The 20,965-nt window shown below is 34.2% G+C and overlaps 1 protein-coding gene across 4 annotated transcripts; it reads left to right on the forward strand.

Moving 5' to 3' along the window:
• The first annotated feature begins 35 nt into the window (after positions 1 to 35).
• LOC124080525 (RWD domain-containing protein 1) lies at positions 36 to 20,354 on the forward strand. Of its 4 annotated transcripts, XM_046426455.2 has the most exons (9): positions 38 to 175; positions 1,365 to 1,492; positions 2,549 to 2,663; positions 7,511 to 7,576; positions 12,086 to 12,216; positions 16,058 to 16,201; positions 16,849 to 16,981; positions 17,675 to 17,737; positions 20,064 to 20,354. In XM_046426455.2, exons 6-9 carry the CDS (start codon positions 16,076 to 16,078, stop codon positions 20,183 to 20,185), a joined length of 444 nt encoding a protein of 147 aa, XP_046282411.1. In that variant the 5' UTR covers positions 38 to 175; positions 1,365 to 1,492; positions 2,549 to 2,663; positions 7,511 to 7,576; positions 12,086 to 12,216; positions 16,058 to 16,075; the 3' UTR covers positions 20,186 to 20,354. The 4 variants fall into 4 exon arrangements, with proteins under 4 accessions (XP_058429240.1, XP_046282411.1, XP_046282412.1 ...); XM_058573257.1 differs by lacking the exon at positions 1,365 to 1,492 and having other exon boundaries at positions 36 to 175; XM_046426456.2 differs by lacking the exon at positions 2,549 to 2,663.
• Positions 20,355 to 20,965: the final 611 nt, after the last annotated feature.

Here is a 20,965-nt window from a genome sequence, read left to right on the forward strand (position 1 = left end):
ACTCTGCGCCTGCGCCCGCCCCGCAGCCGGCGCGGCCGCGCTTTCAGCTGCTGCGTGCTGCCTGGGGATCCTGGCGACCCATGGGTAGCAGCGAGGGCCACGATGACAGATTACGGCGAGGAGCAACGCAATGAGCTGGAGGCTCTCGAGTCCATCTACCCGGATTCCTTCACAGGTGATTTTCGGGGCCGCGAGCCCACAGCTGCCTCGATGTGGAGTGGGATGGGCAGGAGCCGCCTCAGGCCTAGGTCTCCCTGGCTAGGATGGAGAGGGGACCTTGAGGCCGCGTGGCCACTCAGCCCGCCAAACTAAGTTTTTCAGCCACTTGCCAGTAACTCAATGGTTGTTTCCCCTTCTCCGATTGTTCGCTCAGATCTGAAAAGCGGGGTAACGCTGGTGAAGTCCTTGGAAACTGTCAGGCCTGGAATTGGGTCGGGAGCACGTTGCTTTCTGTGTAACCTGTATCCATCCGAGATTCAGTGAAATACACTAAAAGATACTCCGAATGAGATTAGTTTTTCCAGAGCCGCAAAGGTCTGAGTTTTCACGTACTTACCCCTAACTCGATAGAAGGTGTGTTTCATAGGATGGTGTTTGAAAAATTGTGGGATTCCGAGTGCTCTTCTTAGAGCAACCTAGAATCAGTGTTCAGAGTAGCGTAATCCCTGGAGTTTGTCGACTTTCTTTCTTAAAGAGAAAGAAAACGAAACACAACTCCTCTCCCTGGCATTCTGCAAAATGCCTCATGAATGATGTGGCCCAAATTTCTGTTCCGCTATAGGTTGTTAGGCTGGTACGGATATTAGACATCATCTAGTTTGAGACTTTTGCTACCAGTAAGATAACGGAGGCTCAGGAAAGGAAAGTGGCTTACTTGCTTTGGTACCGCCTGCGAGTTAGTGGCAGGGATGGTACTCAGTATTAGGTCCGGTACTCTGTCCTTTTTCCTCTTCTAGGCTTTGGGGCTTGGGATCCAGTTCCAACAGATACGAAGGAAAGCAGATTACTTATTGGTTGGGCTAAGATAAAATATTAGTGAGAAGTTCATTAGTTATATTGAGAATTCTTACGTATTGAGTCATGCTTCAGTTGATTCTGAAAGTGCGATAAGGTAATTCTATCAGTATAGCTTCTCTCAGATTTGAGAAGTCCAGGTAAGGCCATTATGAATGAGTAGGCATTCCCCATCCTTTCCTTTAAGTGCTGTCTATCATTGATTGTCAGATATCAGAGTGTAAAATATATTACTTGAGGTCATAAACTATAACCCCTCTCTCTTTTATTGTTTAGGTTAGTTTTTTCTTGGTTCCACCCTTTGATCACTACTTGCAATGGTAGCAAATTTTGTTCTGCTTTGCCAACAGGCAGAAGTGTGTCAGCTACCCCAGTATAGCTCCAGTCCTGTTCATGTTGTCTTTCACCAGCAGTACAACTGTGCTGTGAGGATGTTAAGGGGATGAGTGAAGAGGGGTTTGAGAGTGTCATTACCTGGGTGAGTGTGTATGGAGTCTGGCTCCCTTCTCTATCCTTGCTTATATGTCAATGTCTAAATAAAATGGAATACCAGGGTCAGTTGTTGGATATATTCTTAATGTGATGTTTGATGGTTTCCAATACTTTAGACGTATCACAGACATGAGCTCTGTAGGTAGAGGCAAATCAGCATAGGTGTGATATTCTTTTCATTTTTTGGGAGGTGTTAAGGTATCTCTTACTATATATGTGCATATAAATAGTTAGAAAAGTGATATGTTTTTAACTCTAAAATAGTTATGTAAGTATTTCAAATTGTATTATGCCATGACAGCTCTGGTATAGTTCAGTATGTAGAAATTTTGTCAGATACACAAGTGCTTGAGAATTCTGAGCCAGGGTAATAAATGATATTTATGAATTTCTTTGATGCATTCAAGTATTCTATCGTTATCATTTGAGTCTACATCTCTAATTCCTGATAGCATTCCTATAAGTTTTGCAATAAATAAATTAAAATGTCTTGATTTATAGTTCTTAGGGATCTTTGTCTTGTGATTATGTTCTTTATGAAATGTCTTAGGGGAAAGGCAGAGGACTTTGAAATAAAATGTTTCCATGTTTTATCTTTTGAAATTTTGAGAACTTGTAAGATTTGCTGTTTTATATAGCCTTGTTTTGTTTGTTTCCATACTTTTGTATTTTTATGCCAGATTTAAGAAAAAGAGCTTACTTGTGTCAGTTTGTCAAAGAACTAATTCATAGTTTTCTAACTTCATTTTGAATCACAGTTAATATTAGATTTGGTAAATGTTCTTTGCTATTGATGAAGGAAGTAGATACCCACCCCCTCTTTTTTTCTTCCAATGGCTGGTTGAGAGCTAAAGAAAGCAGCATTTGTTAAGTACACACGAGTTTATGTGGATGCTGAAGAGGCACAGTTCTAGTGCATAGACCTACACTAACCTCAGAGTTAACAGGTTTTCTATTTGCAAAGACTTTTTGGTCCAGTGTTGCATTTGTTGTGAATTATAACAAATCATAATACAGTTTCTTCTTTTTGCCTATTCTGTAGCTTGATTGCACATTGATCCAACCCTCCTAACAACTAGTCTTCCAAAATTATAAATGGACTCTCCTGATACCACATTCTCCTTCAGTAGTGCTTCACTTGACAAGGTCCTGCTAAGGTAGTAGAATTTGGTTATTTCCGTTTCTGTATCAAAATCTCTGGATGTGGGGAGTTTTGTTGAAATAAATTGATTGACATCAAGTGAACCAAAAACCAGGTTCCCTTAATTCTGTTTGCCTTGCCAAGAGGTGAACATAATCCTGTATTTGCCCTGTCAATCCTGCATTTAACAGTTAGTATATCTTAGAGCAGGAGTCTCTTGTAAAAGCAGTTTTTCTTAAACATACTTTTGAAAGATTAAATACTCCCTAACAACCAAGGGGACTGATTTTAATATTGGCTTACTAGTTCTTTGTGGAAATCTAAGGTCATTTGTATGTTCTGCTAATATACCTTTTAGCTACTGCCTGTTATCTGTTTTTGGCAAAATCCTTAATTCTCTCCATCTCACCATTATCTGCCTCTATGTCACCTAACATCTCTCCTACCCTTCCGTTATGCCCAACAATCTTTTTTTTTTTCCAAAATTATTTTGATCCACTCACAGTGGTGCAAGTCTGGCATCTGATACTTATCCCAGCTCACAGTAATGTATTAGATTGGGGTATTCCTTCATCAGAATTCAGGATCTCCATCTCTGTTTTTAGTTGCTGCCTTACTTTCACATACTATATTACCCCCTTCCCCATTTTAAAAATTGGTTCAGCTGTGATGGAAAACCCTAAATAACATTAGTTTTTGAAAGTAAAAGTTTATTGCTCTTGCACATAAGACTTATGGCAGGACTAATCCAAAAGTTCCTCAGGGCCGAGGCTTCTTTTGATCCTTTTCTTTGTCATCCCTAAGGTGTGTTCTCACCTTCTTGGCCTAAATTATGGTAGTATTCCCTTTTCAGGTAACAGGACAGATAAAGAAATTAAGCGGGGGTGAAAGCCAGCAGTTTCTTAAGGGAGTTCCTGGAAACTGTCAATGGACATTTCTGTTTTTATCTTGTTAAGTAAAACTGAGTCATTTCATGAGAAATGGGAAATGCAGCTTTTATTCTGGGACTGGTCAATATGCTCAATTAAAAATGGCATATCGAGAATAAGGGGAGAGTCAATATTAGGGGACTATCAGCAGTGTTTCCCAATATTCCTTTTCTTTATTGTACCTGATTCCCATTTTTTCTGTATAGTGACATCTTGATGTAGTGTCCTTGGACAAATCGTATAACTTCTTCAAGCCTATATATCTTTTTAATGGGAAATAATGTAAGTATAAATACTTTATATCCATTAAACAAATATAAGATACTTTTTTCTAGAAATTTACCATCTTAATTGTTGATTCTTTTAATGGTGTGACTTTATAATTCATTGCCTTCATCAACTAACAATTTTGATTTTTATATCCTTCGGTTGCATGTGGCCATGGGCATTCCTTGGCAATACCATCTAAAAATTTTGGCTTCTGAAATTCCTCCTTCTGTCCATAACCTTTGTAGCCCTATAGTTCTTTCACTGTAATGCTTTTAGAACTTCTTGTCATGATTTCTTATGGAATGGTAGTTCAGTTCTCTTTCTGGTCCGTCTTGCCTCCCTGTTCAATCTGGCTCACAAGGTTCACTGATGTTCAGTGATATTCTTGCTCATATACCCATGGCCGTTTGACTTCCTCATTGACCAAATATTTATTTATATACATTTTTAAAGAACTCAGTCTACTAGGGAAACAGACATAATATAAATTTAGGGAAGAAGAGATAGCCTGAATTGTTTGGGAACACTGAAAAGTAATGGAAGAGTTCCATTAACAAGTGAGTGAGACTTGGGGAAGAGTGTTTCAGCAGTGGGCACAGTGTATGCAGAACCAGGACTCAATAGATTATACAAAGGACAAGTGGTTTGGTATTTCTGGGATATAAAGTGAGAAGTGAGAGTCATAGAAAATGAGACTGGACAAATAAGCAGGGTCTAATCACAGAGGGCCTTGTCAGAGATTTAGATATGATCTTATAAGGCAATATAGTTCATTGTCCATTTTTCCCCTGTATAGCTATAAAACTATGTAATACACATTGTAGACATTGCCATATCAAACCCAGATCCTTATAACTGGTGTATTTTCACAAATAAAATATATTTCAGTTATGCATAGTTTCTAGTGTGTTGGCTGTATGATGCCACCCCTTTTTCACAACTGATCCAACACCACATATAGATAGAGAACTGCTGATATAGGCGGGTAATGATGTGGTAAAATCTGCTTGCTAGAAAACTCTTGAGAGACAGTTGGTAGAATGGGATGGGGAGAATTATCCTCCATCTCTTTCTGAAACTTTTCCCCTTGATTTGTTTAACATTGTTGTCTCTTGGTTTTGTTACTACCTCTTGGGGCTGCTTCTTGTAATCTTTGTCAGTTTTTTTCTTCCACTTAGTTGTTCTTCAAATTGAGGATCCTTTTAAAAGTGAATGTTGGCCTTTATCTCTCTATTACATTTTCTCCTCCATGATCTTATTTAGTTTGTCGCTTCTTTATAAGTGATCCCAATCTGAATTAAGGCCTGGTTCTCTTTAGTTCCATTTGCCTATTTCTGATTGCCTACATGACATTTCCAGCTCAGAGTACCTCTGTCTTTAAATATACCATGTTTGATTTTTGTGTGTGTGTTTTTTGTTTTTTGACAGTACCTCTGTCTTTAAATATACCATGTTTGATTTTTGTGTGTGTGTTTTTTTTGTGTGTGTGTTTTGTTTTTTATGATGATAGTGGCATCATATCCTCATCCTGCAAACTCAATATCTGATAACCATCTTAACTTCCTCCCTGTTTTCTGCCATTCCCATGGCTGACAACCTAGTTCAGAACCTTCTTACCTTTACCTGATTTGTTATAGCAGAGACCTAGTTTCATCTGTATCTAGTCTTGTTTCCCTCCTTCCATTCTATATACTATTGCCAGATTTTTTCTCCTGTGTGTAGAGAAAAAATTTTAACCACTATTAAAAACTGTTATTGATCATGCCTAAACTTTAAATTGTATTTTTCCCTAGTGTTTTTTGCTTACATATATATACTTCAAACAGAAAAAAATAATTATTCCCTATATGATCCTTAAGTTTTCTAATCATTATGATTTTGCTGCCATGTTTCCTTCAGCTATGTTCCCTTTCTCCATTTCTACATGCCACCCATGATTTTCAGCCTAACTCAAATGGAATTTCTCAGCTAGAAATATATATATATTTTTCTTTCTAAATGAAACTCTATATATCTGTTTAGTTCTGCCATTTACTGGTTGTAGAGCCTTGGATCAATTATATAAAATCTCTGTGTCTAAGTTTCCACATTATGAAATTGGAGTGATAATATAGTTAATCTTTTCTGAGACACATTTTTTACATTTTAACATTACTGAAATACAAACTGATTGAATTATGTGTCATAGCTCAATTGGTAGCTTTTTCTTTCTTAGTGGTATATAAGGTAAAGTGTATCTCATACTTGATGGCATCCTAAATTTAGTGAAATACAGTAACAGTCGTATTGTTAGAATTAAAAGATTTTTATGTAAATACATGGCACAGTCACAAAGTGATGTTAAATTTAGAATGTTAGCTGTTACACCTGGTATAGGATATCCCTGACGAACAGCTTCATGGAATTCTAGAAACAAGTAAAAGCCATTCAGTTGAACTCTTATTTCTAAAGTTGTTGCATCGTTTATATTTCGTGACATAAAAATGCCAAAATTGGTTATTTTGTGAACTTTGTTATAATGAGCTTTCAGTGCTTTTTCATCATGGGCTGGACTGATTGAGATCTAATCTAGTATAATATGAATTCAATGCATCCTTCATCTTCCTGACCAAACACCTTTTTGGTAATTATAGATGTTCACCATTGCTTCAAGTACCTTACATTGCAATTAATATGAAGACATCCATCTTAAAAATGTGTTGATTATATATATATATTTATGATGGCTTTGGGCCGCTCTGATAAAGCCAAGTAGTTTCCGTAATGATTTCTTGAGTGATTCCTTGCTCTTTCATTTCACAAAGTCTGCAGATCTGCTGCCAGTGCAGATGCCAGTGCTTCCCAGGCACGAAGTAAGACATAGGCTTTCCTGATAGGCGTAAGCAGCCTTCCCTGTAGCTTGAAGTTTCCTTGGTTTTCATCTGGTTTTGATTCTGTTCCTTTGTGTCTCTCCTTTTCTTCCATTAGTTTAGTCCGTCTTTCATTAAGCCAATATTTATTGATTCTGCCAGGCATTGATCTAGGAGGTCTCTAGAATTTTTATAATATTTTTACGGGGAAAAAGATGATAAAAAGATGTAATTTTAGTTAGGTATGAAGCTGTAAAATAATTTATAAAGTTTTCTTATGTAAATGTTGACTTACATGTCTCATTTAATAAACTATAAGCAATTAAATGTTTTGATTCAAAACTAATTCCTTTTATAATTCCATGAAAGATGATGGAGGCTTAATAAGTATCTGTGAAAGGATTAAGTTTGATTACACTTAACAAAGTGGAAAAGAACAAGAAGTATGAAAGTCAGTGAATATCATGAATATCAGCTGGCAGTGTCTGGTGCCAAACATCATCAAACTCTTTACCTTTCTGTTTGAGGTTTTTAGGAGTTGAATTTTTCATGTGTAGGTAATAAAAGTTAAATTACTTAATGCTTCATTTGGTAAAACATAAAGATAGATATTTCTTTGTAAATTAAAGAAAACTCATTTACATAGAAAACTGATATAGGTTTTACCATTTCAATATTCTGGTCAGTCTGTATTTCTGAAAATGAAAATATAGGCTAGGAAGCAGTTTGAAGCCTGGGTAATGATCAAATGTTAATAAGGAAGAAAATCTGCCATAGGAAGCAGAATAATAACATCTGTGTGTATTTTCTTGCAGTATTATCAGAAAATCCACCCAGCTTCACCATTACTGTGACATCTGAGGCCGGAGAAAATGATGAAAGTAAGTGTCATAAAAGTACTTGTGGTTTTTGTAAGCTTCTTTCTCAGAACTTTCACTGATTCTGCAGCCATTGTGCTAGGCATTGCAGGTGTGAAGGTGCTAAGGTGCTATTAAGAATCTAACATGAATGATGTGTTTCTAATTGGTATTTCCTATATACACATAACTCCTAGAAAAAAAGGAAGTCGATGAGATATAGTCTTGCACAATATGCTTCATTTTACAAGTAAAAGAGACACATTAGCAATATAGCAAATGGAGAAATGGGGGGAGATTTTTGCCTAAAATAAGACTTTGCATACAAATGTTTTTCAGTGATCATATGGTATTCCATTGAGTGACTAGTATTTTTCATACTAAACATGTAGATTGTTATTTGTCATACTAAACATTGTAGATTGTTAATTTATAACATTGCTATTATAAATGAGACTGGATATGTACATATCTTTGTATTTTCTCTCTTAAAATAAAGCAGCTATAAAACCAATAAGTTAAAATTAAATTCACTTAAGTTTGGTGGATCATCAAGGAGATGGCATCTGAAGTTCATTTCTACCTTTAGTCTAGTTCAGTTAAAATAGTGCTTTGACAGAAGTGGTATATAAATTGGCATTAGTCCCAAGATTTTTTTTTTCCCTGTTAGGCTGGTAAGTAAGAACTGTTAATGGTCTCACTTGATAACTCTGAATCTGTCTTGTACCTTTGAAAATAAGGTGAGCACTGAAATATTTTGAAATCTGAATGAAAAAGATGTTGGATATAGTTATTTTTTACTAAATTGATAACGAATGTACTCTTATAGGTAGGTCAATTAAAAATGCCTATAATATATCCCAGTAAGAGTAAATACTGTGCCCTCTGCTCTTCACTATTTGAAACTTTTCTTTATAAAGAAGTTGGTGATATTATGTGGGTTCATATGATGCAGTTTTGTGTGCCAGAATTGGTGTGACAGTGCTCATTGATAAAAGAATCCAGAAAGATAGTTTTCTTTAAGAGTATACTTAAATGAAAAATAAAATTTAAAAATTCCTGCATATCGTTCCCATATTCTAAGCAATAGTTTTATTAGGAGCTAATAATAGCTCTGTAATAATATTTCTATACAGTTCATCATTCCTGATTTGAGAAATACTTTTTAAATTTGTTTGAAATAATTATTAGATTATACTATTTTTGTTCCAAAACTTCATTTTAATGAACCAACTAGTAGAAAAACAGGCAAATGGAATGGATGTCTGATTTCTAGAGGCAACATTATAAATGATTGTTCAAAAAATTAATCTCACTAGTAATTAAAAAGGTAAATTAAAGTGAAAATAACATGTCATCCAACACATTATCAATACTGATGAGGAGACAACAGTATGATACTGGGAGTGAGTTTAAACTTGTATACATGTTTAGGAAAGCCATTGGGTTTCCACTGATTCATTCATTTTCATTGATTCATTAGAGATTTAAATATATTTGTATCCTTGATAAGTAGATACTCATGGAATATTTATTCTGAGGAAACTTTTATGCACAAATAAAATGCATACAAGAATGTTATTATAATCGTAGTTTATATCTTAACCAATAAATGGTGGCCAGTTTATATAATGGAAGTATGTTTATATTTAATATTTAAGGAATTGGGAGGGATGCATTTGTGATACCTGATGATCTATATGCATATATTATGAAAGAGTAAATCATGCACAGCATTATGAGTATAATTAATAATAATGTTATGGCTATGTAATTTTGTTTGAAATGTAAATGTATCTATGGAAACATACTTTAAAGTGTATTTTTAGAAATACTTCTGAGATTTTTTAAAAAATAATTATACCTTGAGCTCTTCCCAATGATAAGATTACTTGTGATTTTATTTTCTCTTATTGTATTCCTAGGTCTTCTATAATGAATGTCTGGTATTTCTAATAGTATAATCAATAAATATTATTTTTTTAAAAATTTAATCCTTAAAAATACTAAATGCATTTTAATATACCTACAGGATGTAATTCAATTTACCATTATTTAAAATATGTATTAAAGAATATTCTTAATATAATGATCATGAAACAAATAAATTATATAAAACTACATTTATAGAGGAAAGAAGTAATATGCCAACAATGGTGAATTTTAGGTATTTATTAAAATATTTTTGTGGTGATACCATTTAATATTAATCTTTTTGCAATTTTTAAGTATATGATATATTATTATTGGACTGGGGTAGAGTTCAGTGTTAGAGCACTTTCCTACCATGTGCAAGGACCTGAGTTCTATCCCTAGCACTTCAAGCACAAAAACAAAAAAGCATTATTAACTAGAGTCACTAAGATGTATACTTGATCTCTAGAATTTAGTCACCCTTTCTGAAACTTTGTATCATAAAATAAACATCACCCACCCTGGTATCAGTTGTAAAAGTCTCAATTTTCATTTATTTGGGTCTTTTTTTTTATAGTCTAGTTAAGTTTCATTGATCTTTTCTCATGTTTTTCTGGCCCATGTTTCATTTATTTCCATTCTGATTTTTATTATTTCTTTCCTTCTGCTGATTTTGTTCTTAATCTCAATCCTTATACTTCTCTCCTGTGTCCCACATGGCCTATGAAATTTGGGTTTCCCTTGTGTGAAATGTTCTAGGGCTGAGAAATACCGCAAAAAAATCACATGACACATAAATAATTTGAAAAGCGAGGGTAGAAGGGCTCTGCGACCTTAGGGATCCTGCTTCCACACTGGAAGGAGAGAGAGAGAAGAGTCTGCATTTGCTTTATTTATATAATGGGGATTCAAAGGATTTCAGTGGAATGTTCTTTTACCAAATAAGGCAGGAGGAGGGCTGTCCAAGCCCAGTGGGTAACGCCCAAGTCCCCAGGTACAGAGCAGCCTCTCTAGCTGATTGAAGACTGAGGTCATCACCAGCTTTGCCAGACCAAAATCTCCTTGGCTCCAAGGCTGAGTAGAGGCTATTAAAGTAGCTCAAGCGTGGCCCCCCAAAGCTTACTTTTTTTTTCTCCCTTATGATTCTTTTGATGTGTAAAGTTAGGTTGTTTGAGACTTTTTTCCTTTTTTATGGAGGCATTTATTGTCGTGAACTTCCCTCTTAAAACTGCTTTTGCTACCACCCACAAGTGTTGGTGTTTTGTGTTTTCATTTTCATTTGGCTTCCAGATAGTTTGATTTCCATTTTAATTTTTTCTTTGACAAATTGGTTTTTTAAATGCTGGGGCTAAGGGAATAGGGAGAGATGTTGGTCAAAGGGTATCTAGGTTCAGTGCAAGATGAATAAGTTTATGATCTTAAATATTCTTACTACATATACAATAAAAATCGTATCTGTGGGAGGTGATAGTTTTGTTAATTGACTTGACCTGACCATAATAATCATTTTATAATACATATGTATTTTAAAACATCATGTTTTATATCTTAAATATAAATAATTTTATTTGTCAAGGATGCCTTAAAAAACCTAGGGAAAAATAAAAATAAATTTTATTTTTGTAGTAAAATTAGAAATGTGTTAAAAAGGGAAGAAAGAAGAATGTCAAGAGACATTGATATTATTTCTTCCTGACCCTTAGCACTCAATCCTTTGTGTTGATTTACTCATAAAATTCTTTATTGACATCATACATGAAGATTAAAAACAAATATCAAATCTGAAAATTTTAAGGTACCTCCCCCTACCCCTTGTATGGAGAGCTATATGGATTTGAAATTACTTCATCAAAGGCAGGTTTTTAATAATTAAAATTCTAGACAGAAGATCGTTTTGATTAATACAACTTTGAACAGGAAATGCATAGCAGTGTGCTTAACTTCACATTGCCTGGTGGAATAGAGAACTCACTGAGTTGGGTTGTAGAGTGACAGCTTGCACTAATATACCCTTAAGAATTTTATTATTGTACAAGAGTCAGATCTGTAAAATGGCACGTCAAAAGAGCAAATGAGAATGTATAGCTGAATCAAGTTAAACGTTTTCCAGATAATTTCTCAAAATATCTAGTTCAGAACTGTCATTTAGCCACCAGATAGCAATGTCCTGCTATCGTTGTGCAGATATAAATGTAAATTCCAGGGCTATAACCATATCTGGCTATGAGAGGATGAAAATGAGCCTATGATAGAATTTTATTTTATTTTATTTCTAATGATCATTGCTTTTTGTTTATCTCAGGGAAGATTTAAGAAGAAATAAAAAAGTAGTTTTTGTTCATCTTTTTTTTTTTTTTTTTTTTCAGAAAAATAGTATAGTAAAATGCCAGTTGGTGGTAAATGTGTTTCATATGTAAAAAGTTATTTTGGGTATTTAATTGTTTTTGTTATATATATTGTTTATACTAGTGATTTTCTATCTTAATAGCCTTAGTTTTCATTGTGGGAAAATCTATTACTACTTTTCATTGACACATTGTAAATGAATTACTGATTCAGCAAAAATACCAGTCTCTATACTTTTAATGTATTCACATCAAACTCTTTCTTGTGTCTTAGCTGTTCAGACTACACTCAAGTTTACATACAGTGAAAAATACCCAGATGAAGCTCCCCTTTATGAAATATTCTCCCAGGAAAACCTAGAAGATAATGATGTCACAGACATTTTAAAATTATTAGCATTGCAGGTAAGGAAATAGTTTTGTTTTATAGTAGTGATATTATTTCATTGGCCCTAAATATTATACATTAATCTAAGAGTTAGAAAAATGCCATTAAATATTTAAGTAGTACATTTACCAAACCAAATTTAAGATGCATTCAAAGCATCTTTATTTTTTGTTTCTCACTGTCCCTTTAAAGTTCTAGTAATAAAAGGTGTGCCTATTTAAAGCTCAGTCCAGCCCCTGACTTATCTGTTCTCTTTAAGTAATAAAAAAGCCCAACAAGTTCTTTAAGTTATAAACACAGTTCTAATTTGGTCCTTGGATTGTCTAGTCACATGTGTAGCTAAAAAATGAAACTGTGGGTGTGTGTTACTAGGGATCAAATCCCAGGGGTCTGGTTTTATAGCTCAGTTGGTAGAGTGCTTGCCTCGAATGTAGTCTACCACTGAGCTATACCACCAGCTCTTTTTACATTTTATTTTGAGACAGAGTCTTGCTAAGTTGCCCAGGCTGGTATCAAACTTGTAACCCTCTTGCGTCTTTTTCCTGCCTCAGCCTCCCAAGTAGCTGGGATTACAGGTATATGCCACCATGCTCAGCAAGAATTTCAACTTAGGAAAAAATAAAACTTCTACCCCCTCTCACTTAATATTATAGGTTAGTACCCTGCAGTCTGGGAAGAGGCCTGCAATTTTTTTTTTTTTCCTCCCTGGGTGGCTCTTCATCACTATTCTTAGAAATACCAATAATGGCTTATGACCTCTCCAAAAGGAGAAACTTGTATGGAAGAAAAAGTGAATATTGGGAAGTTCATACTAGACTAGGGCGGAATGGGCTGTCCACAGTGAGGGCTTATCATGCTTTGGTAGAAAGTTTTCATGGGTTCTTTAGATATAGTAAGGAAGGCAAGTGTGTTAGAGTCTGTAAACAAGTCAAGATGGCGCGGCATTTTGCAGAGGGAGTGGTTTGTGAAGTAATAGCAAGCCATTAAGTGTGGAGATTCCTTATTGGTTGACTGCTGTATCTAGTTTATGTTAATTAAGATAAGCTGTGTGGAATGTATGTATACCCCTCCTGTCCTACAATAAATGGCTCCCACTCCTGCTGTATCAACGTACACAAGTTGCTCGTTACCCCCCGGTTATTTTGCCCAGCCAGCCGGGATGCGGCACAAGTGAAAGATTTTACTCTACCATTTTAAAATCCGAAGTCCCAATTTTGTTTATTTCTAAGAATTATCCAAAAAACATCTCTTAACTTTAGATGTGACTTATATATTCTAAGGACCAATCCATTGTCCTCTGAGTGCTGATTTTATAACAAAAGTATCTAGAGCTATTAGAGAATGAGGCATGAAAAAAGGTCTGTCAGGAAGGAGTTTTTTGCTGATGTTGGGCCCTGTTCATTCTGTTTCCCAGCATGAAATTATAGTAATTCTAGTGTAATTTGGCTTAGTGTATTTAATTTTAAAACACTGTAGAAGACCTCGGATGATTATATTAGTTTGTCCCACATTAATGTTCATTATTGAATCTGAGTGAATTTTTTTTGTGTTTAGTATATTATTATTTATACTCCAATTTTCTCCTTTCAAAACGGCAGTTTTGATTTCTTTATACTTATCTGACATAAGATGTGTTGAGGGAATATTGTACTTTTTCTCAAAAAATAATAGTAATATCCAGTTATCAAAAAACAAATTTATATTAGGGAAAAAAGTCATGAAGAAAATAAAAATGACTCTTAAACCCACCAGTTGGGTATAATTATCTATTATTTATGATATAGTGCCAGATTTTTTTCTTACACTTATACACCATCCATAATGTTTTATAACATCTCATTTTTCACATAACAATGTATGTGGACATCTTCGCTCATTTTTGATAACTGCATAAAATTTCATTGTATGTATATTTAAGACACATATTCATTTTTGCTTGATTTAATATATAATTCTTTCACCATTCTTATATAACTATTTTTAAGTCCTTAGAGCAGATCTTCCATTATATCTCTAGTGCCTGGCATAGGAGGTACTCAAATGTTTGTTGAATAAACGAAAATAATGAACTACTGATGACCTTACTAGTCTGATGCTTTCTAGAAGTCAAATTGGTAGATCTAAGGGTTTGCATGTTTAACAGTTTCATTCATACTGCTAAGTTGATTTTACCAGTTTATGACCTCATGATAGCCATTCAGATATCTGTTTCTCAGTTTTCCTAATACTACATATTTTCATTAAGAAATAAAATGTTGATAAGATGAAAACAGTATATTTTTATAATTTGCATTTCTAATACTAGTGATGTGGAACTAGTATGATTTCTGAGTTGTTTAGTTTCCATGAATGTTTGTTCATTGATATATTTATTTATTTTTTGCTGTTCTATTGAAATACTTAATTTTTATAAAAGATACCCTACTGAGATTTGTTAATGAAATGTGTCAAGCATTAAGTTAAGTGACACCATCCTTAGTCTCATAGATTTTATACTCTGTTGAGGAATTTGGTCTGACAAGCTGGGTATCATTATTTTATGTGAACAATGCAATGATGGTGAAATTCAGGATTGTGTGGATGGTCATAGACTTGAAGCATTGGAGAAGCTTCCAAGAGGAAGTTGAGACCTAAAGGAAGAGATTTCCAGGCCATCAAGGGAATGGAAGAGTTTTAAGAAAGAGTTTTAACAAAGAGTTTTAAGATTGTTAAAGGAACAAGCTTGAGAATGAGGGATGAGTGGTGAGGTAGACAGAGAGATAGTGAGAGATTCTTCCCAGAACTTCCATTTATACAGCCTCAGTGGAATTTAAAGTTCAATGCTCATGGTGACAAGAGATGAAACTAAAGAAGTTACCCCATTCTTTAGAAGGGTCTTCTAAACTGTTTAAAAATATGGACTTGGTTCTGATTGGTTTGGGAAGCTGTTGAGGAAAGCAAGAGACTGACTAGATCAGTTTTATGTTGCTTCAGTATATAAATTAGTTTAGCCGTGTATGTATGTATATGTAGAGTGGTCTAGAGAAGTTATGTCAGGGGGCGAGGTCATAGGTTTAAGAAGATCAATTAAAGTTTCTTGTATTCCAAACTGAAAATGATGGTATCCTGGGATAGGGTATTAACAATGTTGCTTGAAAACAATGGGCAGAACAACAGAGACAGAGACTGATTTTAAATGGGTAAGGATATTCACACTGGGTAGAGGATGGTGTGGTTTGCTGAGATTGAGAACCCAGGAATGGGTTTTGTGGAAAACATTTAGTATTGAAGTGACTGTTAGATATTAAGTCACCTTCTAGAGGGCAGTTTCAGTATGGGTTCACACTCAGGAGAATCTCTTATTACTCATAAATTTAGGATGCTTAGCATAGATGCAGCACATTGACGAGGATTACAGGAGTTAGCTTGAAGCCCCTTACAAAGGGCACAAAAGTACCCACAGTCTTTATTATAGTAATAGTTTAAAAATTCAAGCTGGTGTCTAAATTCTGTTGTTTTAGCTTTTAATACTCAAAACGGTAATTTAAAATACTGAGAAATGCTTGAGAAATGTTGTTACTCATACTGTAGGAAAAGGTTTTCTGAATTCTACCTATATGCTTATTAAACACAATTTACTGAAATACGTGCTTTATGTTGGGTATGACAAATGACATAGATCTTTTAGAGGAAGATCTCATTATCTCATATATAATCACTTCTTAACATGTTCATTTATTCTAGTGTATGAATATATGGTGTAACTGAATTGTAATCATGTTAGAAACATGTCTTCAGTGATTACACTAAAACATTTTATCCTAGGCTAGTTTCTATTTTTCTAAGAAGTGTGTTCTTTACCACCTTTTTGTTGCATAGGCTGAAGAAAATCTTGGTATGGTGATGATCTTTACTCTAGTGACAGCTGTGCAAGAAAAATTAAATGAAATAGTAGATCAGATAAAAACTAGAAGAGAGGAAGAAAAGAAACAAAAAGAAAGAGAAGCAGAAGAAGCAGAAAAGGTACATTTATTCTCTAAATCTGTTGTATATGGTTAATTACTATAGGTTTTTCTACATTGGAAATTTTTATTTGTTTTGAAATTACAAAAATAAACATTTTGTAAATTTTTCGAAGAGTTTAGAAGTCTCATTTGGTTGGTGGAATAACATGAGTAATGATTTCTAGTCAGTTAGATAAGTAAAGCTCATACCAGTAAAACCAAGAAATGTAAATATTTTACTTATCATATAGAGTTTAGAGTGATAAAGTCGCTGTCACAATGATCTGAGAACCTCAAATTCTGAAACGAAGTTAACTATGATTTATTCTTATAAATTTATATGTATTCAACACATATTAAAACTGACAGCATTCTTCTTAATGGTAAATATCAGTGGTAAATATAGTAACTACATTGTATATTATTTTTGTTTTTTGTAATAAGAATAAAAAAGAAATGGGCTTTTCCAGAGCAAGTTGCCAAAACCAATGAAAGTAGCCAGGACCAGCAGAAATCAAATTAAATGTTTCAAAATTTCAAACATTAATTTTTCTTATAAATTGTTTCTCTTCTAAGTTGTACTTATTTAACTAGAAGATATTGTTAGGCTTCATTTGTGAAACTGTCATGTCAGTCTGGTAAGTTATGTCATTTTTATTTTCTAAGCAACTATTCCATGGCACTCCTGTTACAATAGAGAATTTCTTAAGTTGGAAGGCCAAGTTTGATGCAGAACTTTTGGAAATTAAAAAGAAACGGATGAAAGAAGAAGAGCAAGCAGGAAAAAATAAATTAAGTGGTATGATACTCCCCTACCCCGTATTTTTTTCTTTTACCCTCAAATATTTTGGTATCCTTTCTTGTGCAGCAAGAGGATTATTTGAACAGATTTTTATAAGACAATAATATTCGTAGGCATCTAGGACAAAAAAGAAAATAACATGATGTTATTTTTTTAAAGTATAGTTTGTAATTAATTTTTCCTCCAGTACTGAGGATTTATTCCAGTGACCTTCTATCACTGAGCCATGTCCCCAGCCCTTTTTCATTTTTTATTTTGACATGGGTCTCACTAAGATGACAAGGCCTGTCTTGATTGTCGTCCTTCTGCCTCAGTCTCTCAAGTAATTGGGATTACAGGCATCTTTCACTGTGCCTGGCTGTGAGGAATTTTTATGTCTGATTTCTGGTACAAATATTACAAATAATAGATCTTGAAATACAGAAATATTTAAGGTAATAAACTTTATATAGAGGCAATCTCATTTTTCTACGACTCTAGATAAACTAGATTTATCACTTGTTCCATTTTAATGTGAATATATTTCATATACCGCTAGCTACTGAATGAATTAATATAATTCACTGAAATTTATCAGAAGATGGATTTTCAGACTTGTTTTCCTTAATTGTTACATTTTTTTTTTCAATGTTCGTAGGGAAAGTGAATGAATACTATGCCATTTTAGTTAAATATACTTGTGTCTTTTAGGGAAACAGCTATTTGAAACAGATCATAATCTTGACACATCTGATATCCAGTTCTTGGAGGATGGTAAGATAATATCAGAATTCCATATATGTATAATGTTGTCTTTAATTTTAACCATAAAGATCAGAGTGATAATTCAATGTAAATTTTTCCTCCCAAGACTGATGAAAAATTCATTTTGAAGCAAAAATTCTAACATTTGATCAATTAATACATTTGAACTGAATATTTTAATCCTACAATAATATACTATTTAAAAGTTTTATGATAATTTAAGCAATCTCAAGATTGGGATAGACAATTATGGGGACAAGAAAACAGGCCCATTGTGACTCAGATGACCTGTTTCCCCCAAATTTCTAGTATCACAACTAACTTACATAGTTTCTCATGGAGCTTGTCCCCTTTGCTTTCTTTATCCTCCTTTGTCTCCTACCCCTTACCTCTTTTGGTTTTCCATCTATCCATTATCCATCCATACACTTATAAATATTTATTGTATAACTTGGACACTGAGATTATAGCAGAGAATAGTATAAAGCAATTTCCTGTCCTCATGGAGCTTATGGCCTACTTATATATTTTTTTTAAATTTTTTTTTAGTTGTAGATGGACACAATACCTTTATTTTATTTACTTATTTTCATGTGGTGCTGAGGATAGAACTCAGTGCCTCATACTTGCAAGGCAAATGCTCCGCCACTGAACTAGAATCCCAATCCTGGCCTACTTATATTTTTATACTGGACTCTACACTCACTCGCACCTCTAACATGACCCTAGATTTCTGTACTTTGTGAAATTTCTGCAAGCTCCATCTTGCTAGGTGGGGATCTTCAAGCTTTTGTCCTTTCAAACTGCTTCTGCTTTCTCTGATATAGAAGGTTAGAATTGTAAAGGTGTTATGTTTATAGAGGTTAAAAAGCAACCTTGAAGGGGCTCACTGCTAATCATTCCTTTTTTGTTGGTACTCGCTTTTTTTTTTTTAATGTATCTTATTGCCTTCTCTGTAGCAGATTTTTAATTGTCTAATTTTTGTAGTCTGGGAAAAAAAATAAGTAAAAACCTAGCAAGCCTGTTCCTTTCTCTCTATATTTTTTTTTTTTTTTTTTTTTTTGAGAAGTACTAACTCCAAAGCTTCATCTCATTCTCTCAGAACAAGTTTTAGTGTCACTCATCCTTCATTCCTTTCCTTTTGTGATGGATCAAATTCCTCTTCATATCCAGTAAGTTACCAAAACATACCTATTGATTTTGCCTCTGAAATGTCTTCTCATCACTTTCCTTCCCTTACTTGAAGGTTTTATCATTTTCACTTGGACTTTTGTAGTAGTTTCTGAAACTGTATCCCCAAATCTGTTCCTCCTTCTAATGTCTTTATCTGTTTTATTGTTGCTGCCTCTGAGATGGAATTTCTAAAACCTATATTTAATCATAAACCTCTCTTTTGAAATTCTTTCATGGTTTCCATTAGTTTGAAAAAAAGGTTGACTTATGCTGTCCTCTGTCTGACTCTTATCCATGCTTTATCTGTTGGTATTTTTCCTAAAAAATCTTGCCTTCCAGTTCGACATATTCTTGCCTTTGTATACATTTCTACGAAGAATTACTTTCACCTGATCTTTTCTTCTTGGTCCATTCATATATATCACAAAGATATTTTAGACTTCATCTGCTCTGTGAAACCCTACAGAGACAGTTATTCTTTGACTAGGGCTTAGCATTTTATATTTTTCTTTTTGATCTACTCATAGGCATGAAACAACACTTGTTCTCTTTATATTCTCATTACAATGAATGTCAGTGAGTGGATCTGAGAGGGAAGGAAGGTATTACAATGTGTGGGGATTCAATAGAGCTATACTATCCTTTATTTATCTACTTCAGACAAAGTGAAGAGTGATATGTTTAATGGGGAACCTGGCTATGCTTACTGTAGGGCTCAGACAGGTGGAATCTTGAGAAGTGATACTATTAGTTACAAGGAAAACTGGTGGAGAGAAAAGGTCAAGTTCCATCTGTCAATTAATTAGCAAGTATAAGAGAGATTCCTGGTACAAGTCTCATTGATAGTTAACTTACTATAACCAGGGTAACATATCTTCAGTATATAACATGCCATATTATAAATATGCATTCTATGATAATCCCTTAACAACAACAATAACAACAAGAGATTTTTGAACTGTGACCTGAAGGAATGAAATTGCTTTTAAAGTGTTAAGAGTCTCTACTGACAAAGAAAGATGTGATTTTCACTAGTAGTTTGGAATTTCGTAAGTGACACCTCCTATATACACTGAGAAGTTTCTGTCTGGTACTCCAGTGAGTTCTATGTTTGATTTTTTGAGTATAAAGCTGAGAGGGAATTTTGTTTTGCTTTTTGCAGCTGGAAACAATGTGGAGGTAGATGAGTCTTTGTTCCAGGAAATGGATGACTTGGAGCTGGAGGATGATGAAGATGATCCAGACTACAATCCTGCTGACCCAGGGAGTGACTCAGCAGACTAATGGACTGTCCCCATCTGCAGAGAAGTTGACTGCCACAGCATCTGTGGCTATGCTGAGAGGGTTTTGATTTTCCTTTCTTTTTTTTCTAAGAAAAAATAATAATTTTCAGGAGAATATTCTTCTGATCACTTTCATCACTGACTTAATAAACTGACCTTAAACTTTAAAATATAGAATGTTCATGTCTTCTAATTGATGAGCAGAAGATTACATATTTAATGGTATTTAGTATTGAAGAGAAATCCTTCCTATAATACCAAGACTTGAGGGTAGGCTGTGGCATGTGAGGGTTTATACATGAAGAATCAGAATAACTCAGAATTTCTCTGCTTGTGATCGTTGTTTCTGTGGTTTCTAAGTGTTATCATTTGTATTAGAAGGCTGAGGCAAATACAGAATTAATCCTAGATACTTCTGACACAATAAATTTAAGTCTTAATAAACCAGAACCCATATTATAGGCAGGAAAAAAATGGATTTCATTATAATAGTAGTATTGGAGTCAGATTTTGTGGTATTTTTAAGAGATGTTTATTCTTAGGTCACTTCTCAGGTAAGACTTTGTAAGTCCCAGTCTGCATTTTTAAACAGTGAAATTGCATACCAGTTCTACAGGTGATTCTGATGCATACTCCTGATTGAACTACCGTCTTGCAATTGTGACATCTGTATGTTTTAGTGTTTCCCTGCTGCTTTCTAATTAGCCAGTCTGAAGTGGTCTGAATTATAAGAGTTATATACTGTGTGCAAGGGGAACACAAATCAATCTCCATATATGTG

Source organism: Marmota monax, unplaced genomic scaffold (assembly GCF_021218885.2).
Source record: "Marmota monax isolate L192 unplaced genomic scaffold, Marmota_monax_Labrador192_F-V1.1 WCK01_AAM20220418_F8-fsc00174, whole genome shotgun sequence".
Lineage (NCBI taxonomy): Eukaryota > Metazoa > Chordata > Mammalia > Rodentia > Sciuridae > Marmota > Marmota monax.